Below are 19,824 nucleotides of genomic sequence, written 5' to 3'. Positions count from 1 at the left end.
CCTCCCTCGTCCCTCCTCCTGATCCCACCCACCCTCTCTCTTTCCTTTATCATCCCCTCCCCTACTCCTCAGAAAAGCGGAGTCCCCACCAACCTACCCCAGCACATCAAGTACATCAGGGCTCAACACATCTTATTCCACTGAGGCCAGGCAAGGCAGCTCTACCAAAGGGAAAAGCAAGCAACGGAGTCCATGTCAGAGAAAGCCCCTGCTCTCCTTACTAGGGGACCCACATGAAGACTAAGCTGCCCATCGGCTACCTACGTGTAGGAGGCCTGGTCAGGTCTGTGAATGGTCCTTGGTTGGTGCTTCAGTCTCTGTAAGGCCCCCTGGGCCCTGGTTATTTGGCTCTGTTGGTCTTCTTGCGGAGTTCTTGTCCCCTCCATGTCCTTTTATCGCTTACTCCCCCTACCCCCTATCTCCCCACCCCTATGCCCCCCACCCCCCACCTTCCACAGGGCTACCTGCACTACACCTAATGTTTGGCTGTGACTCTCAGCATCTGTTTCAATCTACTGCTGGGTGGAGCCTCTCAGAGGACAGCCATGCTAGAAGCTGCTCAAATATTTGCCTTGATTTTTTTTTTAAAATTAAAATTAAAGTATCTTGGGGATGAAGGGATGTCTCTCTGGGTAAAGCACTTGCCATGAAGATAAGGACTCGAGCTCAGATCCCCAGAGGCCACATACATGCCAGCAACACGCGTTAACCCGCCTATGATCCCAGTGCACAGAAGCAGACTGCATTCCCTGTGACAAGCTGGATACTTAGCCTACTTGTATCGGTGAGCATCAGGATTAAGTGACAGCCCCTGCCTTAACCCAGCACATGAGAAGCAATTGAGAAAGACCCTTAACTTGGCCTTTGAACATACACACACATATGCAACCAAATCTGTTTCTCTAAATGTAGCCTGTGATAAAATTTTTTATTAATTTATTCAGATTATAACTCAATTGTTATCCCATGACTTGTATCCTCCCATTCCTCCCTCCCTCCCACTTTCACCCTATTCCCCTCCCCTAGGTCTATGACCGAGGGGGACGTCCTCCCCCACTATATGGTCATAGGCTATCAAGTCTCATCTTGATAGCTTGCTTATTCTTTCTTTGAGTGCCATCAGGCCTCCCCACCAAGAAGAGGTGGTTAAATATGGGGCAACAGAGTTCATGTCTGTCTAAGTCAGTCTGTGATCTACACATAACTGTGGAGAATGTCTTACAAGAAGAACATCATGATGGGTGGATCGGGGCCCGGGGGGTCTGCTCAAGCTACTGCACTATCCAAGGACAATTCAAGTAGCAAACATCAAACCCCTACTCTGAGCCAGCCTATGATAAAATTTTAAAGAGAAAACTCTTTAAAGTTCTTGTCTAGGCCAGGTACTGGAAACTCTGCTTTTCAGAAATCATTTCATATAATCGTCACAGCATCCTGCTGAAATAAAATATATTACAACCTGGCTTCACTCAGGTTTATATATATTTGAACACTTGCTTACCATCTAATCTATGTTTGCTTTTTAAATTCACAACTGGAAGGAAAACAGCTAAACTTAATGACTTTACATTAACATTAAAGATTTACTCTTGCCAGAATACTTGATGGTCTTCATCTCGATCAGGCCACACTTGAAATCTATGTTATCATTAATTTTTAATTCACTATTATAAAACAAAACACAAAATATATACATGTAGGTATGCACATTAATATTTATGTAGCCCCTCCCCAACTTAAAAAAATCCTTTACAAAGCCAAAACTTACAGGGGTTAGGTGGCAGACCTACTACTAACTGAATCCTCAAGGTGTTCAACTCAAGTAAGAAAGGCAGAATCGGTGTGTAAACATGCCATTTAGGAATGTCAGCGTATGAAAGGGCGTTATTTATGAAGACTAAATTGAGTTGCTTGGGTCAGCATTGGTAGGGCAATCATCACATTCATAAATCCAGTTAATATTTTCAATCCCTAACCCACCTGACTTCTTTACAGCACTTGGCTCAGTCTTCTGCGGCCTGTCAAACAGATCTTTCATTTCCCTGACTTAAAGCATTTTAGTCTTCTTCTTCTGTATCTGGCTATTCTTTTTTCAATGTTCTTTGTCATCTCAGCCTTCTAGTTTATTCTAAATCCCTAGTTGTTTAAGGCCAGTCTTTGCAGAGCTTGTTCCTCAGGCTCTCTTACCCTAATGCCCTACTGTCAATTACCAAACACATGACAACTTCTTTAATTCTTGTCCCCAAATCTCTCCTTTGAACACTAAATGTTGATGATATTGTTTTTGTTGTTAGTTTGGTTTGGTTTTTTGAAAGTGTTTCTCTGTATATCCCTGGCTGTCTTTGAATTCACTTTGTAGACCAGGCTGGCTTCAAATTTACAGAGATTCACCTGCCTCTGCCTTCTGAGTCCTGGGTTAAAGTTATGTGCCATCACTATGTGACAACAATTGACTTCTTGACTGACATCTACTTATTTGAAGGACCATAAACTCAGTAACTCACCAATTGGGCATCAGCTTCTTACAATAGTAGTTTACATATCCAATAGTATTTATCTCTTTAATAGTTAAAGAGAAAAATAAAGGCCAAAAAGAAGCAAATGTGAAGCATAAGAGCCTAAGATTTGATGATAGGAGTTTATGGAAATTCTTCTGGTGTTAAACACTTGACATATATAACTTTAATTTTCCATAATTACTTCAATATTGGAGACTATCTCTCTGTCATTTCATAAGTATATTGTTCTAAAACAATGACTATCATTTTTAAATAAATAAAGCTTATTCCTTAGGAAGAATGTTATGGAAGTTCTTTTATGATTTGAGATTATGAAACATTACATCACTTCCCGCAGAGTTTTCCTCCCTCTAAACCCTATATTCTCCTCCTTGTTCTCTTTCAGATACATGGCCTCTTTTTCATTGTTGTTTCATACACACACACACACACACACACACACACACACACACACACACATATTTATATACATGTTTATGAATTTTTTTCATAAATACAACCTGCTCAGTTAGTATACTGGTACTTGTATGTATGTTTTCAGGGCTGACCATTTGGTGTCACAGGACAAGTTGGTGTGCCCTTCCCTGCAGAAGGCTGCCTCCCACCTCTCTCGGCATTCCCTAGTTGCCTCTGGTTTCTGAGTAAGGATGAGGCTTCATGGACTTTCACTGTCCATGTTAACGTGTCTACCGCTAGCGTCCCTGTTCAGCTCCTGTTTCGGCAGACATGTGGTGAGACTGTATGGGTGTAGCTCCTGGCATTCAGAGGAGACACGGCCTCACAGCAACTCCTTGTTCCTCTGCCTCTTAAGAAGCTTTAAGCAGGAACGCCTTACACAGAGCATGTAAGGGGAGCCTGGCTTAGCGAGAGCACAGATAAGAAAGTAAGAATGGGTTCCCATCTCAGCCCCACCCCCCATCCCAATCCAGAATGCACACCATCCGCTTGATCAAGGAAACAAGGGCTGACATGGTGTAGGCCATAGCTGCCTTGTTACATTTAGAATTCCCTCTGATGCTATTCAGCATTTTTAAAACCTTTTAAACTGGAGCAGTACTTTTAGCTTTAGTCTTCTTTTTTCTTTTTGAAGAGACCTAAATTAAGACTTGTATCTTTAAATAAAATTTGGAATCTATTTCCCTAAGACTGAAGTAGTAAGAATAGAGGTTTCAGGGTGGCAGAATGTCTTTTTAGCCACCTTCCATATAAAATAATTCCAAGTTGATTCCTCTCTCTCTCTCTCTCTCTCTCTCTCTCTCTCTCTCTCTCTCTCTCTGTGTGTGTGTGTGTGTGTGTGTGTGTGTGTGTGTGTGTGTGTATTTAAGAGTAATACTTTGGAGAATAGACTATTGCTAGCATTGTAACCCAATTTCAAAGGAACATTCACTAACTTTGTAATCTTAAACCAAAACTAGAACTGTAGCCAGGCTTGACTAGTAATCCCAGCACTAGGATGGCAGACACAAGCACATCCCTGGGGCTCATTGGCCAACCAGGCCAGTGCACTCACAAGTCTCAATAAATAAAAGACTGTCTAAAAAACAAACAAACAAAAAACCCAACGTGTCTGTTACTTGAAGAATTATAGCCATTGTTGATTTCTGGCTTGGGTCCACATACACAGGCACATATGTGTATGCACAACAGCACACAAAGACACAAACAAACCCATGTACACATGCATATACACACACACAAAAATTGTGCATAGCAAGCTTGAGAGTATAGGACTCAGTGGATAAAGTATTCACTGTGAAAATGTAAGGACCTGAGTTCAAATCCCCAAGTCCCACATAAAAATCTAAGTGCACCGGCAGGTGTCTCTAACCCCAGTGATGCAGGGTACATAGGGTTGGGAGTGGGGAGCAAAGATGGCAGAGCCAGGGACTCAAAGCCCAATCTGTCTAGATAGACAGGAGAGTCCCAGGTTCAGTGAAGAGACCCATCTCAAAAAGTAACGTGAAGAGCAAGGCCGCCCCCTATGTTTATCTTTGGTCTCCACATACATGTTCATGTACACACACACACTCTCACACACACATCATATACATCAAATTATATACTAATATATTAAGATGACTTAAAACGATCTATATGCAATAATATCATTTGCTCAGATAATTCCATTCTTTGACAACATAATGTTAAAATTCTATTACAAAAGAGAAAACAGAATTCCTTTAGCCTTTGTTATGCTCAATTTATCCCTCTGACTATCTATTTCAAAAAGGAATATGAAATAAGATTAAATATTTAAATCTAAAATAAGCTTTTTAAATGTAACATGGAGATAGATGACAGACTATATATTGGGGTTGCTGAGGTCTAAATGTGAAATGTACACCAGATTCACAGATGTGAACACACAGTCCTCAGCTGGTGGTGAGAGAGCACCACTGGAGGGGGGAGAGCACCACTGGAGGGGGAGAGCACCACTGGAGGGGGAGAGCACCACTGGAGGGGGAGAGCACCACTGGAGGCAGGAGAGCACCACTGGAGGCAGGAGAGCACCACTGGAGGGGGAAGAGCACCACTGGAGGCAGGAGAGCACCACTGGAGGGGGAAGAGCACCACTGGAGGGGGAGAGTACCACTGGAGGGGGAACAGCACCACTGGAGGGGGAACAGCACCACTGGAGGGGGAGAGCACCACTAGAGGCAGGAGAGCACCACTGGAGGCGGGAGAGCACCACTGGAGGCGGGAGAGCACCACTGGAGGCTGGAGAGCATCACTGGAGGGGGGAGAGAACCGCTGGAGGGGGAGAGCACCACTGGAGGTGGGAGAGCACCACTGGAGGGTGAACAGCACCACTGGAGGGGGGAGAGCATCAGTGGAGGCGGGAGAGCACCACTGGAGGCAGGAGAGCACCACTGGAGGGGGAACAGCACCACTGGAGGGGGGAGAGCACCACTGGAGGCAGGAGAGCACCACTGGAGGGGGAACAGCACCACTGGAGGGGGGAGAGTATCACTGGAGGTGGGAGAGCACCACTGGAGGCGGGAGAGCACCACTGGAGGGGTAACAGCACCACTGGAGGGGGAGAGCACCACTGGAGGCGGGAGAGCACCACTGGAGGGGGAACAGCACCACTGGAGGCAGGAGAGCACCACTGGAGGGGGAACAGCACCACTGGAGGCAGGACAGCACCACTGGAGGTGGGAGAGCACCACTGGAGGCAGGACAGCACCACTGGAGGGGGAGAGCACCACTGGAGGCGGGAGAGCACCACTGGAGGCAGGAGAGCACCACTGGAGGAAAGAGAGCACCACTGGAGGCAGGCTCTGAGGCTTTATCATAGAGCCCCACTTTCTGCCAGACCTGTTTCCTGGCTGTAGATACCATACGCCTAGCAATCCTATGCTCCTTACTTTTATGCCCTCTCTCCCATGTACTTCTTCATCTGCAAACAAAGATGAGCTTTTCCTAAGCTTACCTTGAGACAGGTGCTTTGACACACCAGTGAACAAAATATCTAATAAAGAGGTACATTCATAGCTGTTTTCATTATCTTATCACAAAGCAGAAAAAAAAGCCCAGAGGATCACACTCTCATATCTCACCTTCCTTCTGTCTGTACCCAAGGCAACTGCCACCACGCCCCTCCCCCACCCCCAAAACTGTGAGAAGAACAAAAACTATGGAAAGGGTCATTGGTTTTCTATTAAACATTTGAACAGGTATGTAAAGAGCAGGTATAAACAATTATAAAAAGATCTTGCAAATCTGAAGGGGATTTTGATGTAGAAACCAGCTCTCCGTGGGTAGTCGTGGGAAAGAACTCACAATGAAACTGTACCCTGCTCAATACATCACAGTGAGAACAGAGGCTGAGGTCAAAATGATTAAGGATTAGCAAGGCAAGGCCTGGCGCACTGATGAAGATGAAGAAAAGGACTTGTAATTAGACATTATGTAACCAAACTAGACTAAGGCCAGGAAGGCCAGGGCTCTGGGCCAGTGACAGCAGACTGTCTGCTCTATCCTCCAAGTACTTCAGTCCTTTCTTACACTGTTGCTGTTAATGCACTAATTGTAGTGGGCTCAACCATGACTGACTGTGGTAGCTTGCAACAGGAAACTCTTGCCCTGGAGGGGGCTTCGGACCACCACACAGACAAGGAGCTAAATGTGGTGAGCAGGAAAGCTTATCTCACAAATATGACAACAAAGAAAATAGAATGGATGGAGCCCAAAACAGCTCCCAGGCTAGAGGGCAACATCACCGACCAAGAGGTTAACCCACAGCAGACAGGCAAGGTCAGGAACTAACAAAGCTAGAGTCAGAGATGGACAGAGAGAGAGCTAGAGAGTGACCAGCATAATAATCTGGTTAGCAGGACCAAGGGGACACGCACACAGCACGTGGGCCTTCCAATGGCTCCATGGATGATAACCCGAGGAGTTAATCTCAATAGAGATTACCTCAGCTTCTGTCCAATTTTAGCCATGGCACTATTAAAAACCCAAGATAATAGAGTTCAATGGTATTTTCTTCTCTTGAAAACCTCTCCCACTCACCAGATTTTCTCTTCTTTTTCTTAATTTCTCCTTTGTTTTCCCTCAACTATTCACTTTTCTATAAACCTTAATAATGCTTACTTCTGCTTTGCATACAGACATAGGAGTCCAGACCTTGAAGTGTCATCAGCATGAGGAAATGGATTCAGAGTCACTGTCCCAGAACCATCTTTGGGTCATTGGTGATTATCAGCATTTGACATCCTAGGTGCCTGGGTCAAATATACCTGAGTTGTGAGAGGTCTGGTCACTCACTCTCAAACCCCTCATCAATCTTTATTTTTATTTTATATATGTGCTATGTAGAAGTTCATATGTATGTGTATGTTTGTGTCCAGCTACATGTAAAAGCTATAGTTGATGTTAACCACCTTATTTTTTTAAAGACAGGATCTTTCATTGAGCCTTGAACATACCAATTTGTCTAGACTGAGACTAGAAATCCGACTGATTTTCCTGACTCTACCTCCTCAGCAATGGAATTGCAGGTGAGTGCCACCATTTTTACTGGGTGTCAAGGATCCTGACTCAATCCTCACGCTTGAACAGAAAACACTCAACCACAGAGACATCTCTACCATCCAATGGAAACTTTAAAAGGGGAAACATGAACTAAGATAATATTTTTCTAACTAGTTGAAAGAAAATAGTGGCTGGAGAGATGGCTCAGTGATAAAAATCACTGGCTACTATTCCGGAAGTCCCTGGTTCAATTCCCAGCACCAACATGGCAGTCCATGGGGATCCAATGTCCTGTTCTGACCTATGCAGACAAAAATCCCTGTACCCACAAAATACGTTTAAAAATAAATAAATAAAGTCCAACTAGTAGTGCACATCCTTAACCCTCCTTACCCAGCACCAAGATGCAGAGGTAGCCAACCTCTGTGATTCAAGGCCAGCCTGACAGTTCCTAGGCAGCCAAGGCTACAGAGAGAGACCCAGCCAGATGAAGAGGAGGAGGAGGAAGAACAGGAGAAGGAAGGGGAGGAAGAAGAGGAGAAGAAAGAGGAGGAGAAGGAAGGGGAGGAAGAAGAGGGAAAGGAAGGAGAGGAAGAAGAAGAGGAGAGGGAAGGGGAGGAAGAGGAGGAGGAGAAGGAGGAAGGGGAAGAAGAAGAGGAGAAGGAAGGGGAGGAAGAAGAGGAGAAGGAAGGGGAGGAAGAGGAGGGGGAGAAGGAGGAGGAGGACTATGACTACTACAATGATGACAACAAAGAGAAGAAAAGAAAATCACGATAGTGAGAACTGAGTCAACTCTAGACTAACAGACTTTGGAACATTTTTTATGAAAATGGACGATTACTGTATTTGAATCTGAAGCTGATAGAAATCTAACATGGGTTCTGGAAATGGATGGTGTAATGATTAATTCTTTCAAATTCAAAGATTCGAGCATTTGCACCCTAACAGTACTTGAGAGTGCAGACAGTGAGAGATTTCTCATTTCATATCAGTATTTCTCTCAAATCTACAATGATGACTGTAAAATAGAAAATGACAGACCTTCCTCTTAAGAACATAAGTATAAAAAGCAAAATATGAAAGCATACCAAACTTGATTAAAATCAAATCCTATGCAGGTAGAAATTAACCTGAAATTGTACATATAACTTCATAGAAAATGGAGGAATCTGATACACATCGACCAAACAAAAGGAATCAATAATCTGCATGAATAAGAAAAAGAAATTTTACAGCATTCAGGATCAATGTCTGATGTTTTATCTTATTAGTGTAATAAAAAACAAAATAATTATTTGAAGAATAAAGAGTATCTATCCTAAAATTTTAACCATCAATATACTCAATGGAAAAATTCACAAAGCACTCCAAGAAAAGGCATGGAAAGCAGACTGGTAACTGCTTCTGGGCACTCTAACCAAAACAGTGAGATAGAAGATGGAAGATGGCTGCTACCGCACAGGACAAAGGCACCCCCCCATCAGCACCATTTTGCCCTGCCAGACAGAAGTACAGAAAGATCGATATTAAAGGAATCAACTGTGTGCCGTCAATATGTGCAATCAATATGACTAGTTAGAACATGAAAAATTAAAGAGCTCCCTATTTCTCCCTAATTAGATAAATAAATTATAGGGAATTATAGGCTACAATAAGAACAATAAAGTATAAAATGCTCAAAAAATCACCACAATTATAAACATAAAGGCTCTATAAAAATCAAAATATAAAAAGAAAACAAAAACAAGAGGGCTGAGGAAATGGAGAAGGCTGAGCTCCCAGGAGACTGAATATAGTACAAACACTGTTCTCAAATAGGCACGTTAGACTGACAGTTTAAAATGAAGGCACAGTGCGCACAGGTAGCTGGCACTACGCTAACGATGCTACACCCAGTATCTCACTCAGTCACAGGAACAAAGGAAGTAGCCAAAACCCACTAAGATGAAATGTGTTTATGAAGGCAATGACCTAAAGAACTCAGGAACAAAGGGAAGAATGTTAAAGGTCAGGAACTCTTTACACAGAAGAGGTAAAAACACTACTAGAAATTAAAGCATATAGTAACTTTTAATCAAACGTGTATGGTACTGTGAACAGGAAAAGGGCAGGTTAACATATTGAAATAATTAACATGAAAAGAGAAATATATAAATTATGTATACATTTTTGATCATTAACCCAAGAAAGGACCTCTATTTATTTTATTACAGAACACTACATAATGTAAAACACACACTGTAAGGACTGAATTAATGGTTGATGAATTAATGAAACAGTTCGTGTGATTAACTAGTCCTTAAAACTTCAGTAATCAAAGTAGGGTATAATCAAAATTAAGGTTATAACAACTGCATAGCTGTTTTTGGAAAAAGAGTAAATTCAACTTAGGTCCGACCTTTACTTCAGTGGGTAACTGAGCATAGCTGAGGGACGAAGCTATAAGGGAACACAGCAATGAAGTCTACCTCCAAACAACACGAAAGACAGATGCTAGGAACAAGGCGAGGAATGCCATCCCTAGCTCACGATATAACTAGCAGGAAAAACTAACATCTCAGTAGGAAAATAAATGGGAAAAAGTATTAGACCAGAGGAAGGGGGCATGGAGGGTGTCACCCTCACAAGCAATCAAAAAGACCAAATTAAATTTCTTCTCAGCAATATGATTGACAAAAATAGCCTTTAAATCATTCAGGCCCTTTGGCCCAGTAACATTTCTTTTGTAGAAATTCATCACCAACTTGAAGGTTACATAATGAAAACATATTCAAACCATACGGGTCACAAAGCTTTGTGATAACATTTCGATATAAGCTAAGTAGACAACTGTGGTGTTTTTCTGCTTTTCTTTTCTTTTCTTTTGTTGTTGTTGTGTTTTCTCCTTCCTTCCCCGACCTCCCCCAACCCCTGCTAGGAATTGAACCTGGAACCCTGCACATGCTAAGCAGCAGGTCCACCCAGAGCTACAACTTAGCCCTCAAGACTTAACAATATGAGCTTGTGGAAAATTCAAATCAGTGGTTTTGCAACTGATACTGTTTAAGAAAAATAGAGGCTTCTGATAAATGTCCATCTAATAATTTTCAGAAGCTTGGGATGAGGTAGGAAAGCATTAATTCACTCTCAAATCTTTAAATGGTTCTAATGGTTTTATTTAATAAGAATACTTGAGATTATCTTCTATAACATACTTTTTTGAGCATAGCAAATTTTATCTTTTATTTTTAAGATTCTAATGTAATTACATTATTTCTCCCTTTCTTTTTCTCCCTCAAAACCCTGTCATACACAACTTCCTGTTCTCCTTCAAATTCATGGCCTCTCTTTTACTAATCGTTATTGCATGCATATATGTACAGACTATTCATATATTTTCATAAATATAACCTGATCAGCACATATAATATTACTTGTTATGTATGTTTCCAGAGTTGACCATTTGGCACTAGACAACCAATTGATGTGCTCCCAGCACTCCCAGCTTTCCTTTGTTACCTAGGGTTGAGGCCTTTTGGGCTTTGGCCCGCCCACTTTGGCATGTACAGTGTGTTGTTCCTGTTCAGGTCATTTTCAGGCAGCCATGTTGGTGAGACTTTCTGTGGCGAGCGTCTTTACCTGTTGGATGTAGCTCCTGTTATTATGGAGAGTCACAATCTTAACAGCAAACTCCCTGATGATCTGGCTCTTGCCGTCTTTCTGCCCCCTTATCCACAGTGTTCTCCGACATGTATCCATTGGGATACAGGCCCACAACCCTGTACTTCTGTTGCGGTTTTCTGTAGTGGTCTCCATGGTTTCAAAGAGAAGATTCCTTGATGAGGGGTAGAGACTACACTTACTTGTGGACATAAAGTCAAACGTTAACAGGTTGTTGTTGTTAGGGCACACCGTGGCTTAGTAAATTAGTAGTTGCACAGTCTCCTGACTTCACCAGCACTGAGTAGTGGCTGGGTTTCTAACACCAGGTATGGCAGTCCTCTTGTTGAACAGGTTCTAAGTCCAATTAGAGAGCTGTTGGATGCCACCGAGGTGTGCTTGCCACTACTGCACCCTTGGAGTTGTCATGCCACGCCAGTTGCTGATGTGGGTCACTGGTGTCATAGCTGCGCAAAATTATGTTCTGGAAAGCCTACATGTATAGCTGAAACCCACTACACTCTTATCTTGCATATGACTTTCCACTCTTCTCTTAGGCATGGTCTGGTCTCAACTCCGTCTCTGAGATTTCGTGACTATCTTCCCGGTGTCATTTGGAAAGGAAAGCGGCACTTAGGCTTACTTCCAATCTTCCAGGTCTCAGTATTTATTTTATGTTGTTGCTAGTAGCCTATGATCCTATAACGAATTACAGCTGCTAATACAATTTATTAGCATTATCATCTATGATATACCGTAGTCAAAGGTTTTACAAAAATCTAAATTAATGTATTCCTTCCCATTGTATCAACTTAAAGAATTCTGTATTATTTAGATATCTTTCTGTTTGCGTTACCTTTTACTCAATACAGAACACCCACCCACTCAATCACATAGTATTCTTGTTTATTATAAATACCTTCACCTTCCCTAGGTAAAAAGAAGCCACTTTCTCCTGTAACTGTCCTTAGAAGAGTAGATCTCAACCTTGGCTGCACACTGAATTCACCTAGGAAGCCTAAAGACGCCTTCCCAACCTCTGAGACTAATTTAATTAGTCTGAAGTATCACCTGGATAATGAGATTTTTTTTTAAAGCTCTCTAGGTGGTTATAATATGCAACCAAAGATGAGGCTTATACATCTTCCTTAAGGAGAAAATACATAAATCTTTAACCAAAATATAGTGGCTGTAAGAAAAAATGTTAACAATTTTGGATAACTCTACCATTTGATACTTGACTAATCCTTACTCTAAAGAGTGTATCACCTGTGCCATCAATTTGCTTGTGCCTACAATTTGCAATCATGAGGTTCTTCCCTTATGGTTATATCATCATGTCAGTAGGGGAAAAAAAGTCTCAATTAAATTTGAAATTCATATAAAATATGTGTAAGAACTCAAGTGGCTTACCCCAAAGTGTGATTTTTCTTTAAGAACTCTTTAAGGTATTTCATAACCTCGGAGTCATCTTTCTCAACTTTTAAATTTCATTTTTACTTATTTATTTTGTTTGACTGGAAAGGAGACATAGACACACATGCCAGGGACAACCTGCAGCATTCAGCTTTCTCCTTTCACTAGGTGGGTTCCAAGGACTGAATTTGGGTCGTCTGGCTTAGTGACAGGTGCCTTTACCTGCTCAGCTATCCAAAGGACCCAGCATTCCCAATTTTCTTTCAAAATACTTTAATGACCTTGTAGTTAAACCTTTTCATGTGTCTTCTGAAGAGTATAAATAAACGTAACTCTTAAAAACAGAAATAAAAGAGGTAAAATGCAATCACAATACTTTTATTTCACTGTACAAGCGGTCTTCACATATTAAAAAAAAAAAGAATGATTTCGTTTTTTAAAGAAAGGAACTCCAATAGAACTTAATCCATTTGAGTTCTCATTAGCACAGCTCGTTCTACCGAATTAAGTGCTGCTGCTGTTGCTGCAGTCTGCCCGTGGTACCAGGGCACCCTGTGGAGGGGTAGATGAATCAACTAAAGCAATAAGCCTATTTCTCTGCAATACCATTTTAAGTCCAGCCCGAGGTGTGTCTTTAATGTGTGGTTTCCAACTGGATCCCAGGAGGACAAGGTATTCCCTATTGTTAAAAGCAGCAGACACTGTAACCTAGTCCTTTGGTATTTGTCCCACACTGTCCCAAAGCCCAAGGAGCACAAAGGATGAATGATGCAGGCTTTTCTAGAACAGCACCGGGTCTCCTGGAAACTGCAGGCAAAGAGCGAGAGGGATTGTGGGGTTCACCACTGCTTTCTTGTCCCTCTGCTGTGGTAGTGGCATCAGAAAGGTTTCTTTGAAGTCATTGGTTCTGCGTCAGTGGAGATGTCCATTTCCAGAGTTTTCTTCAGAAGGGCCCTTACAGGTCTCAAAACACATTTAAGGGCAAAAGTTCCACAGAGAAGTAGAAAGTCTGTATACATTTCTTTTATATTATCTTTTCTCCATTTTAGATCTCACAAATTCTTTGAGATATAAGTTAAATCTGAGACATGCACATGCCCAGTATTTACTAGATTCTACGTGCTACACACCATGTATGCTAAGTATACAGTATATTCATATGTAGCATGGCGCCACAAATGTATCTTAAGCCTCAAAAGTAAGGCAACACATCACTGGGACAAAATGGTGCCATGCAAAAGAAAGACATCCTCTCAGCACTTGCAAACCTGTCATTCATTTCTAACGAGCCTGACTATCCAGAGCCTGGGGATCATAAAAGTTATTAGAAGATTAAAAAAATAAATAAAACAGAAAAGTCAACTGGTTCCGAAGGGAGATAAAAGTGGTCACTTTTGCATAGGTTGAATATGCCTATCAAAGAGCCTGGAATAAAAGTGTTTCAGATTTGGGATTTGTGAAAATTTGCATATATATTACATCGTATCTTGGGAATGGGACTCAAGCATAAATACAAAATATATTCATGTTTTCTGCTTACCTTGTACACATGGCCCAAGAGTAATTGCTGACAGCCTTTTTTTAGTTTGCAACTATGACTTTTCAAATAAAACTAGATATGAAAGGATCCACTTGTAGACATTAAAAAAAGCTTTAAGATTGCTGAGCATTTAGGCTTCTGGATTATCAGATTATGGATGTTTTCCCCAAACTACAAAATTCAAATTAAAGAAAGGCAAATATTGATTGCATCTTATCTCACCCAAAACTGTTTTCTCACAATGCAGTCTTGCAAATCAGTTTTACATAAAAAATCTGTGCAGATTCAAAGCATTATATATATATATTTCTCAAACCTAGAACTATCAAAGGTTATGCAAAATGATGAGAAATGAATGTACGGAAAGGCTGATTTCACAAAGTGCACTGGGCGTCATCTTAATGGCAAATAGATATATATGCACATCATGCAAAAAAAGTTACTAGGTGAAAATTTCATCTTTTAAATTTGTTTTTCCTTATTTCTAGTTCAAACAGGATCTGGCTGGTTTCCCAACACATAATAAAAACAAAAATAACAGAGTAAATGGCTGAGTCCAAACCTCCAGTCCCTGCTCATTCCAGACTATCAGCTCTTTAAGTCCTACTCATCGTAAACACTTATGAACATAGACTTACAGTAGGAACAGATCTGCATATAGACTTCCCTTCTCTGCTGGCCAACATGCTTGCCGCGGTTTCCCCAGCTTTTTACCGAGGACTTCATTTGTTACTAGGGTCTCACTTATTAAATATAAGTAATTTGCCTTATTTTTAAAAAAAAAAGTCTCTCTAGCTATAATATTGATGTCCTTCAATCACCTAGAACTACCCAAGGGTCATGATTATTATTGTTGGTTCTGTAATGGTGCAGATACAATCAAGGCAATAAACATGGGGGGGGGGGGTGCCAATCAGTACTTAATGCTCAAACTATTTCACGATTGCCTGTTTGTTACGTCACAGGCCCAACATGCATGTGGCCCTGCATATGTCCAGTTGAGGCAGTGGGACCACCTGGCACAGTGCTCTGTCACAGAAACTAACCTAAATCTTCCGTAAAAGCATAGACAGCCGCTGTGGGCCCAGCAAGCATCAGCTGTTGCTCCTGTGTGTTGAAATGTGCCAGTCAAAACTGCAGGCATACAGATTTTCACTGAACTGAGTCTAGTACTAGGTAATATCCTCAAAAGGTTCCTGGGCACAGCCTCTTACTGGCTCTGAGGAACATTTTAGGCACATGAAAAAGGGGAAAACTAAATGCTTCCTGTGACTCAGCTCTGGTTCCTAAAAGCCAAACAGTCCTAACAATGAAAACCTCTGACTACAAATCGGAGTCGTGGCCTTCAGGAAAAGGTTCTGATCTCTGTAATTAATTGTCTTCAGGATGTGGACCCTTTCAGATCGCACTCTCTGGTCCTCTTAAGTTCTCAGAGTTGGGAAAAGTGAGCAAGCAGTGATAAACTGTTTTCCTGCCTGTCTGACTACTTGAGGACACAGAGGAAAAGTATACAATGAATTTTGGTGATTTCGCAATTACTCTGTTACTTCTTTTATAAAACCCATCTGTATAATTCAAGACTTAAAGTAAGTTTTGGCATTAATTGTTGGCTTGTGCATCAAATTCACATGAACACAGTTAAATTCCCTTTTTATTTTCCCTAGCAGGAAACCTGACTGCCAAGAATTGCTCCAGCTCCCTTTAGCAAGCAGCATATCTTAAAATAAAATAAAAATAAAGTAGGAGACCTTTTGAATAAGATAAATGCTTAGGCTGTTTGTTACAGGACCTCCCTGTTAAAATATAAATCACTAAAGTTCACCTGATGATGCTTAAGGCTCTCAATATTTAAAAACAAAAACTTCTAAGCTTTTTTACTAATTTAGCAAGGAATGTAGGCAATGGTTTTTCTCCTTTAGTGAATCTGGGTTTATTTTAGTAATGTCTGAGTAACATTACATCAACAGTTTCCTCAGCAGCATTGTGAGTACACCTGTCTGCCAATTCAAATAATTTCTAGAGAAACAAACACTCTGTTTAAACAGGAAGAGCCAGGAGAGCTGCATTATTTGAACAGCCAAGGGAGAGTCCCCTTCCTTAACAAACTGCAACAAGTACTCACAGTAGAAAGGCGCCAGCAGCAAATGACTTTTCCCAAAGGGAGACTACAGGAAACTATTCCAAACACAAATAGCCTTTTGATTTGTACCGAGTAATATGCCTTACACATTAACATACTGAAATATAAGCTGACATGCTATGTGAAAGGTGAAAACTAGACACTGGGTGATGCCCATAGACTTTGTGGGGACTCCTACCACAACATAAATGTAAAGCCCACACTTCCTTTAAGAGCGGCTGCTGAGGTTGGCACGTGCTGAACCTAACCGGTTGATACAGACTCGGCACCCGCAGCACATGAGGATGTATGACCTCATCTAGGAGTGGAGCAGCAGGCTCAACACACACACACACACACACACACACACACACACACACACGGCAAGGCATTTGCTCTTCACCTGAGGAATGACAGCTCTAGCCATGCCAAGTGCCTTGGTACTGGGAAATGCAACTGTGACCTACTTCTCTTGGACAGCATGAGGAGGCTGCCTGGAGCCGGTTAGATCTCTACCAGTCCAGCACTTTATGAACCCCCTAGAGCGATGGGCTACCTGACGGGCTTCTGTGACTAGCCTGCAGCAGTAGAGGAATGCCCCCAAAAGCACTCCAGAAAACGGTGGGGCCGGAATCGCTGCTCTTTCGGTTCTGATTTTTCAAAGTTGGAAAGAACACTTAAGACTGATCCTCTTGGAAAAAATTGACTGTGTAAAAGGTGTGGTTAACCTCAGGCACAAGCAGAGTTGTCCACCTACCCCCAAACTCAACCAGTAGCACCCAATAACTATGCACAGCTTTTAACATGCAGAGTATAGTTCAATTAAAAAACAAACAAACAAACAAATGTGGATAGGAGGGTTGTGCTAGGGGGCATGGTGGGAAGTTATAGGAAACTCAGTCCTCTGGTCTTCAGTTTTATTCTAAAAGTCAACTCGACCGGTTCCCAAATCTCTAAAGGAAAGCTCTCACATGCTGAAGTTACCATTTTGGGCTAGCAATAAAGGATTATACGTAGGTGTGCTTTGTGGACACTGTGGAAGCTCTGGTCTCACTGGGTCCCCGTACCATGCCTCAGGCTAAAGGGACTGATGGAGATTCTTCAGAGAGTTCCAGGTCCCACTAAAAGACTCCCTAGACAGTTTCTATTGGGCACATTTATCCAATTAAGGCGATTTAAGTCATCCCTTTGTGTATGGTACAGAACATCAGACTTCTGGGATCCTCTTTAAAACTGTCAAGATAGACATTTCGTCTGACAGAACTTCCTTAAATCTTTGGAGAAGGAGCCATAGGCAAAACGTCTGCACTAGTCCTTCATCTGTCATTAACAGTGGACTTCATTAAGCCTGCCACAGTCTGGAATCACTCACAGTCACTCTGGGTGCACATCTTCTTCGCTGTTCGAATGCCATGCCCCAATTGTTCGGCAATGCAGGAAACTTAGCAATGTAACTTTGCCTTTCATTCACCAAAGAAAATGTCGAGTTCTCTACCCGAGTGGAGAAAAGTGCCAGTGCTCCCTCCAGCCGCTTCACCTAGCTACACGTTTGTCAGTCTGTCCTAAGGGCAAAGCCCAGCTCTAGACACCCCCACAGCAGCCCAAATTAAAGTTGTTGGGAGTTGCATTCTAATCCTGTCCCAGCCTTATCTACCCAGGTGCAATTACTGCAGGGCCTGCAAGGTGGGATCCGCTGTTCCGTCCATGTCTTGAAACTGATGAGGTGCAGCTGCCAGCTCCTGCCAGCTCAGGCCAGCTCTGTCTAGCTCCGAATTGCCCCCAGACACCCCACAAAGACCGACTAAAATAGTGTCCAGCCCCTCACAGAAGGACGGCAGCAGGTGCTCACCCAGGAGAAATCCCTCGGGGAGAGCGGTGTGGAGTGGGTGTAAGTGGCCATAGGGAGCCCCCAGTCCCGCCACTCACCTTCTGCTGCCTCCGAGCCATGTCGGTGGGCTGCTTGGCGTTGAAGGGGTACGCGATGCACCTCACCACGAAGACGTACAGCTGCAGGCGGATGCGCCGCTCCTGCTCCTCGTCTAGCTGCCGCTCGGGCTCGTCTCGCCCCTCGCTGAGCACCGAGGGGCTGGGGCTCACGGGTCTGGCCGCTCCGCCGCCACCGCCTCCGGAGCGCCCCGGCGCGTCCCGCCGCCCTTCCCGAACCGTGGCCGGCGGCGCTCGCTGGGAGCCGCCCGGCGCCACCAGCACCTCGCGGCTCTCCTCCTCCAGCCCCTCGTCCGACTCCTCCTCGCTGGAAGAAGGGTCGAGCATGGTGCTGCCTGGGGGCCCGGGGCTTCTCGCCGAGCGCAGCTGTCTGTCCTCCGCGGGTCCGCGGGAGCCTAGGACCGCGCGCGGCGGCCGCAGAGCGAAAGGGAAAGTGGCCCGGGCTTTCCGGACACGTCGAGTTCGGCGCCCGGAGTGTTTGCTGCGGCCAGGACGCCGGGCGGGAGAGCGGAGCCGCGGGAGGCGAGAGGCGGAGTTAGCGCGGGGGCGCTCGGGGGTGGCCCGGGGACCGCGCGCCCAGCCTTGGCCCGCCGGCCCCGCGCGCGCGCGCCCAGCCCCCGCCGCCGACCCCCCGCCCGCAGCCCGCGCAGGTGAGGAACCTGTGGCGCCTCCAAAGCAACACGTGGAACGGAATATCGAGGAGCGGACACGGGGACGCGGAGCGCGCGTGCGCGCCGCCGCCGCAGCCGCCGCTGCCTGGGCCAGGCGAGTGTGCCGGGTGCCCCGGAGCGCGCAGTTTGCAGTGGGCCAGAGGTGCAGAGGCCAGAGGACCGCTGAGCATCCGTTTTTCCGCAGGCTTCATGTGGAGGTGGCTTTGGGATTGGGACTAGGAACGCAGTCCCCCCAGGAAGAGGGGAGAGAAGGAAGTCTGGACACTGCTGGGACCCGATTCGTGAGACCTGAGTGCTGAAAAGTGGGACTCTCTGCCTTCACCTCGAAGTATTCTTTCCATGAGAGTTGAAAAAGTCCCTCTCCCTTCTTCGCTGCAGTGGGACACTCTTCAAGAAGTCCAAATTGTAAACCTCACAGCATATGCATTAAAAGTTGCCAGGGGTCCTTTTAAACTGATATATATTCCTGTTGTTTCCTGCAACCGAATGAGCAAGTTAGATTTTATATTTGCAAATGATACTGTCATTCAGAACAAACACAGCTCAATTGTTTCCTAGGTTGAGATAGAATTGACTCAAACAAAACAGGTTATATTCGGTGGACAGTCAACAAACATCCTAGAACAGGCCAGGTGTCCAGCATTGTTAGCTTGTGGCAGAGGCACAAGCTAGGGCAGACAACACACAGTCGCTCTCTTCCCTGGCCTCAAGTTGCACTTGAAGCCTGTGCTATCTGAGCAGGTTTGTCGGCGCCAGAACTGCCTAGCAGGTTCTTTTTTGTCATTCTGTAACTTCTGTCCTGAGCCCAGGCAGAAGGGGAAGATATGCAAATCAGACATTCACCGCTTAGGAACAGTGTGCAGTAGCCACTCCTGACAGCAGGTTGCAGAGCTCAGAGGGAAGCAACACAGGACAAATTAAGCAGCCACCAACCAGCTCTGAGCTTCTCCGTCCTGTGGCCAAGTAGCAGTTTTAGCTTTTCCAGGCCATTTGATG

At 43.9% G+C, this 19,824-nt stretch overlaps 1 protein-coding gene across 23 annotated transcripts in view; it reads right to left on the bottom strand.

Annotated features, from left to right (window-relative positions):
- CADPS2 (calcium dependent secretion activator 2) overlaps nucleotides 1–18,623 on the bottom strand; it is a 506,252-nt gene extending 487,629 nt beyond the window's left edge. For all 23 annotated transcript variants that reach the window (XM_084784337.1, XM_084784356.1, XM_084784338.1 and 20 more), the window contains exon 1: nucleotides 18,140–18,623. In XM_084784337.1, coding sequence (XP_084640463.1) covers nucleotides 18,140–18,484 — 345 coding nt within the window. In that variant the 5' untranslated portion in view covers nucleotides 18,485–18,623. The remainder of the gene's footprint in view (nucleotides 1–18,139) is intronic.
- Nucleotides 18,624–19,824: the final 1,201 nt, after the last annotated feature.

Source organism: Acomys minous, assembly GCF_964271855.1.
Source record: "Acomys minous genome assembly, chromosome: 6".
Taxonomy (NCBI): domain Eukaryota; kingdom Metazoa; phylum Chordata; class Mammalia; order Rodentia; family Muridae; genus Acomys; species Acomys minous.
The sequence above is the reverse complement of the archived record's forward strand: the minus strand, read 5'-3'. Positions and strand labels throughout refer to the sequence as shown.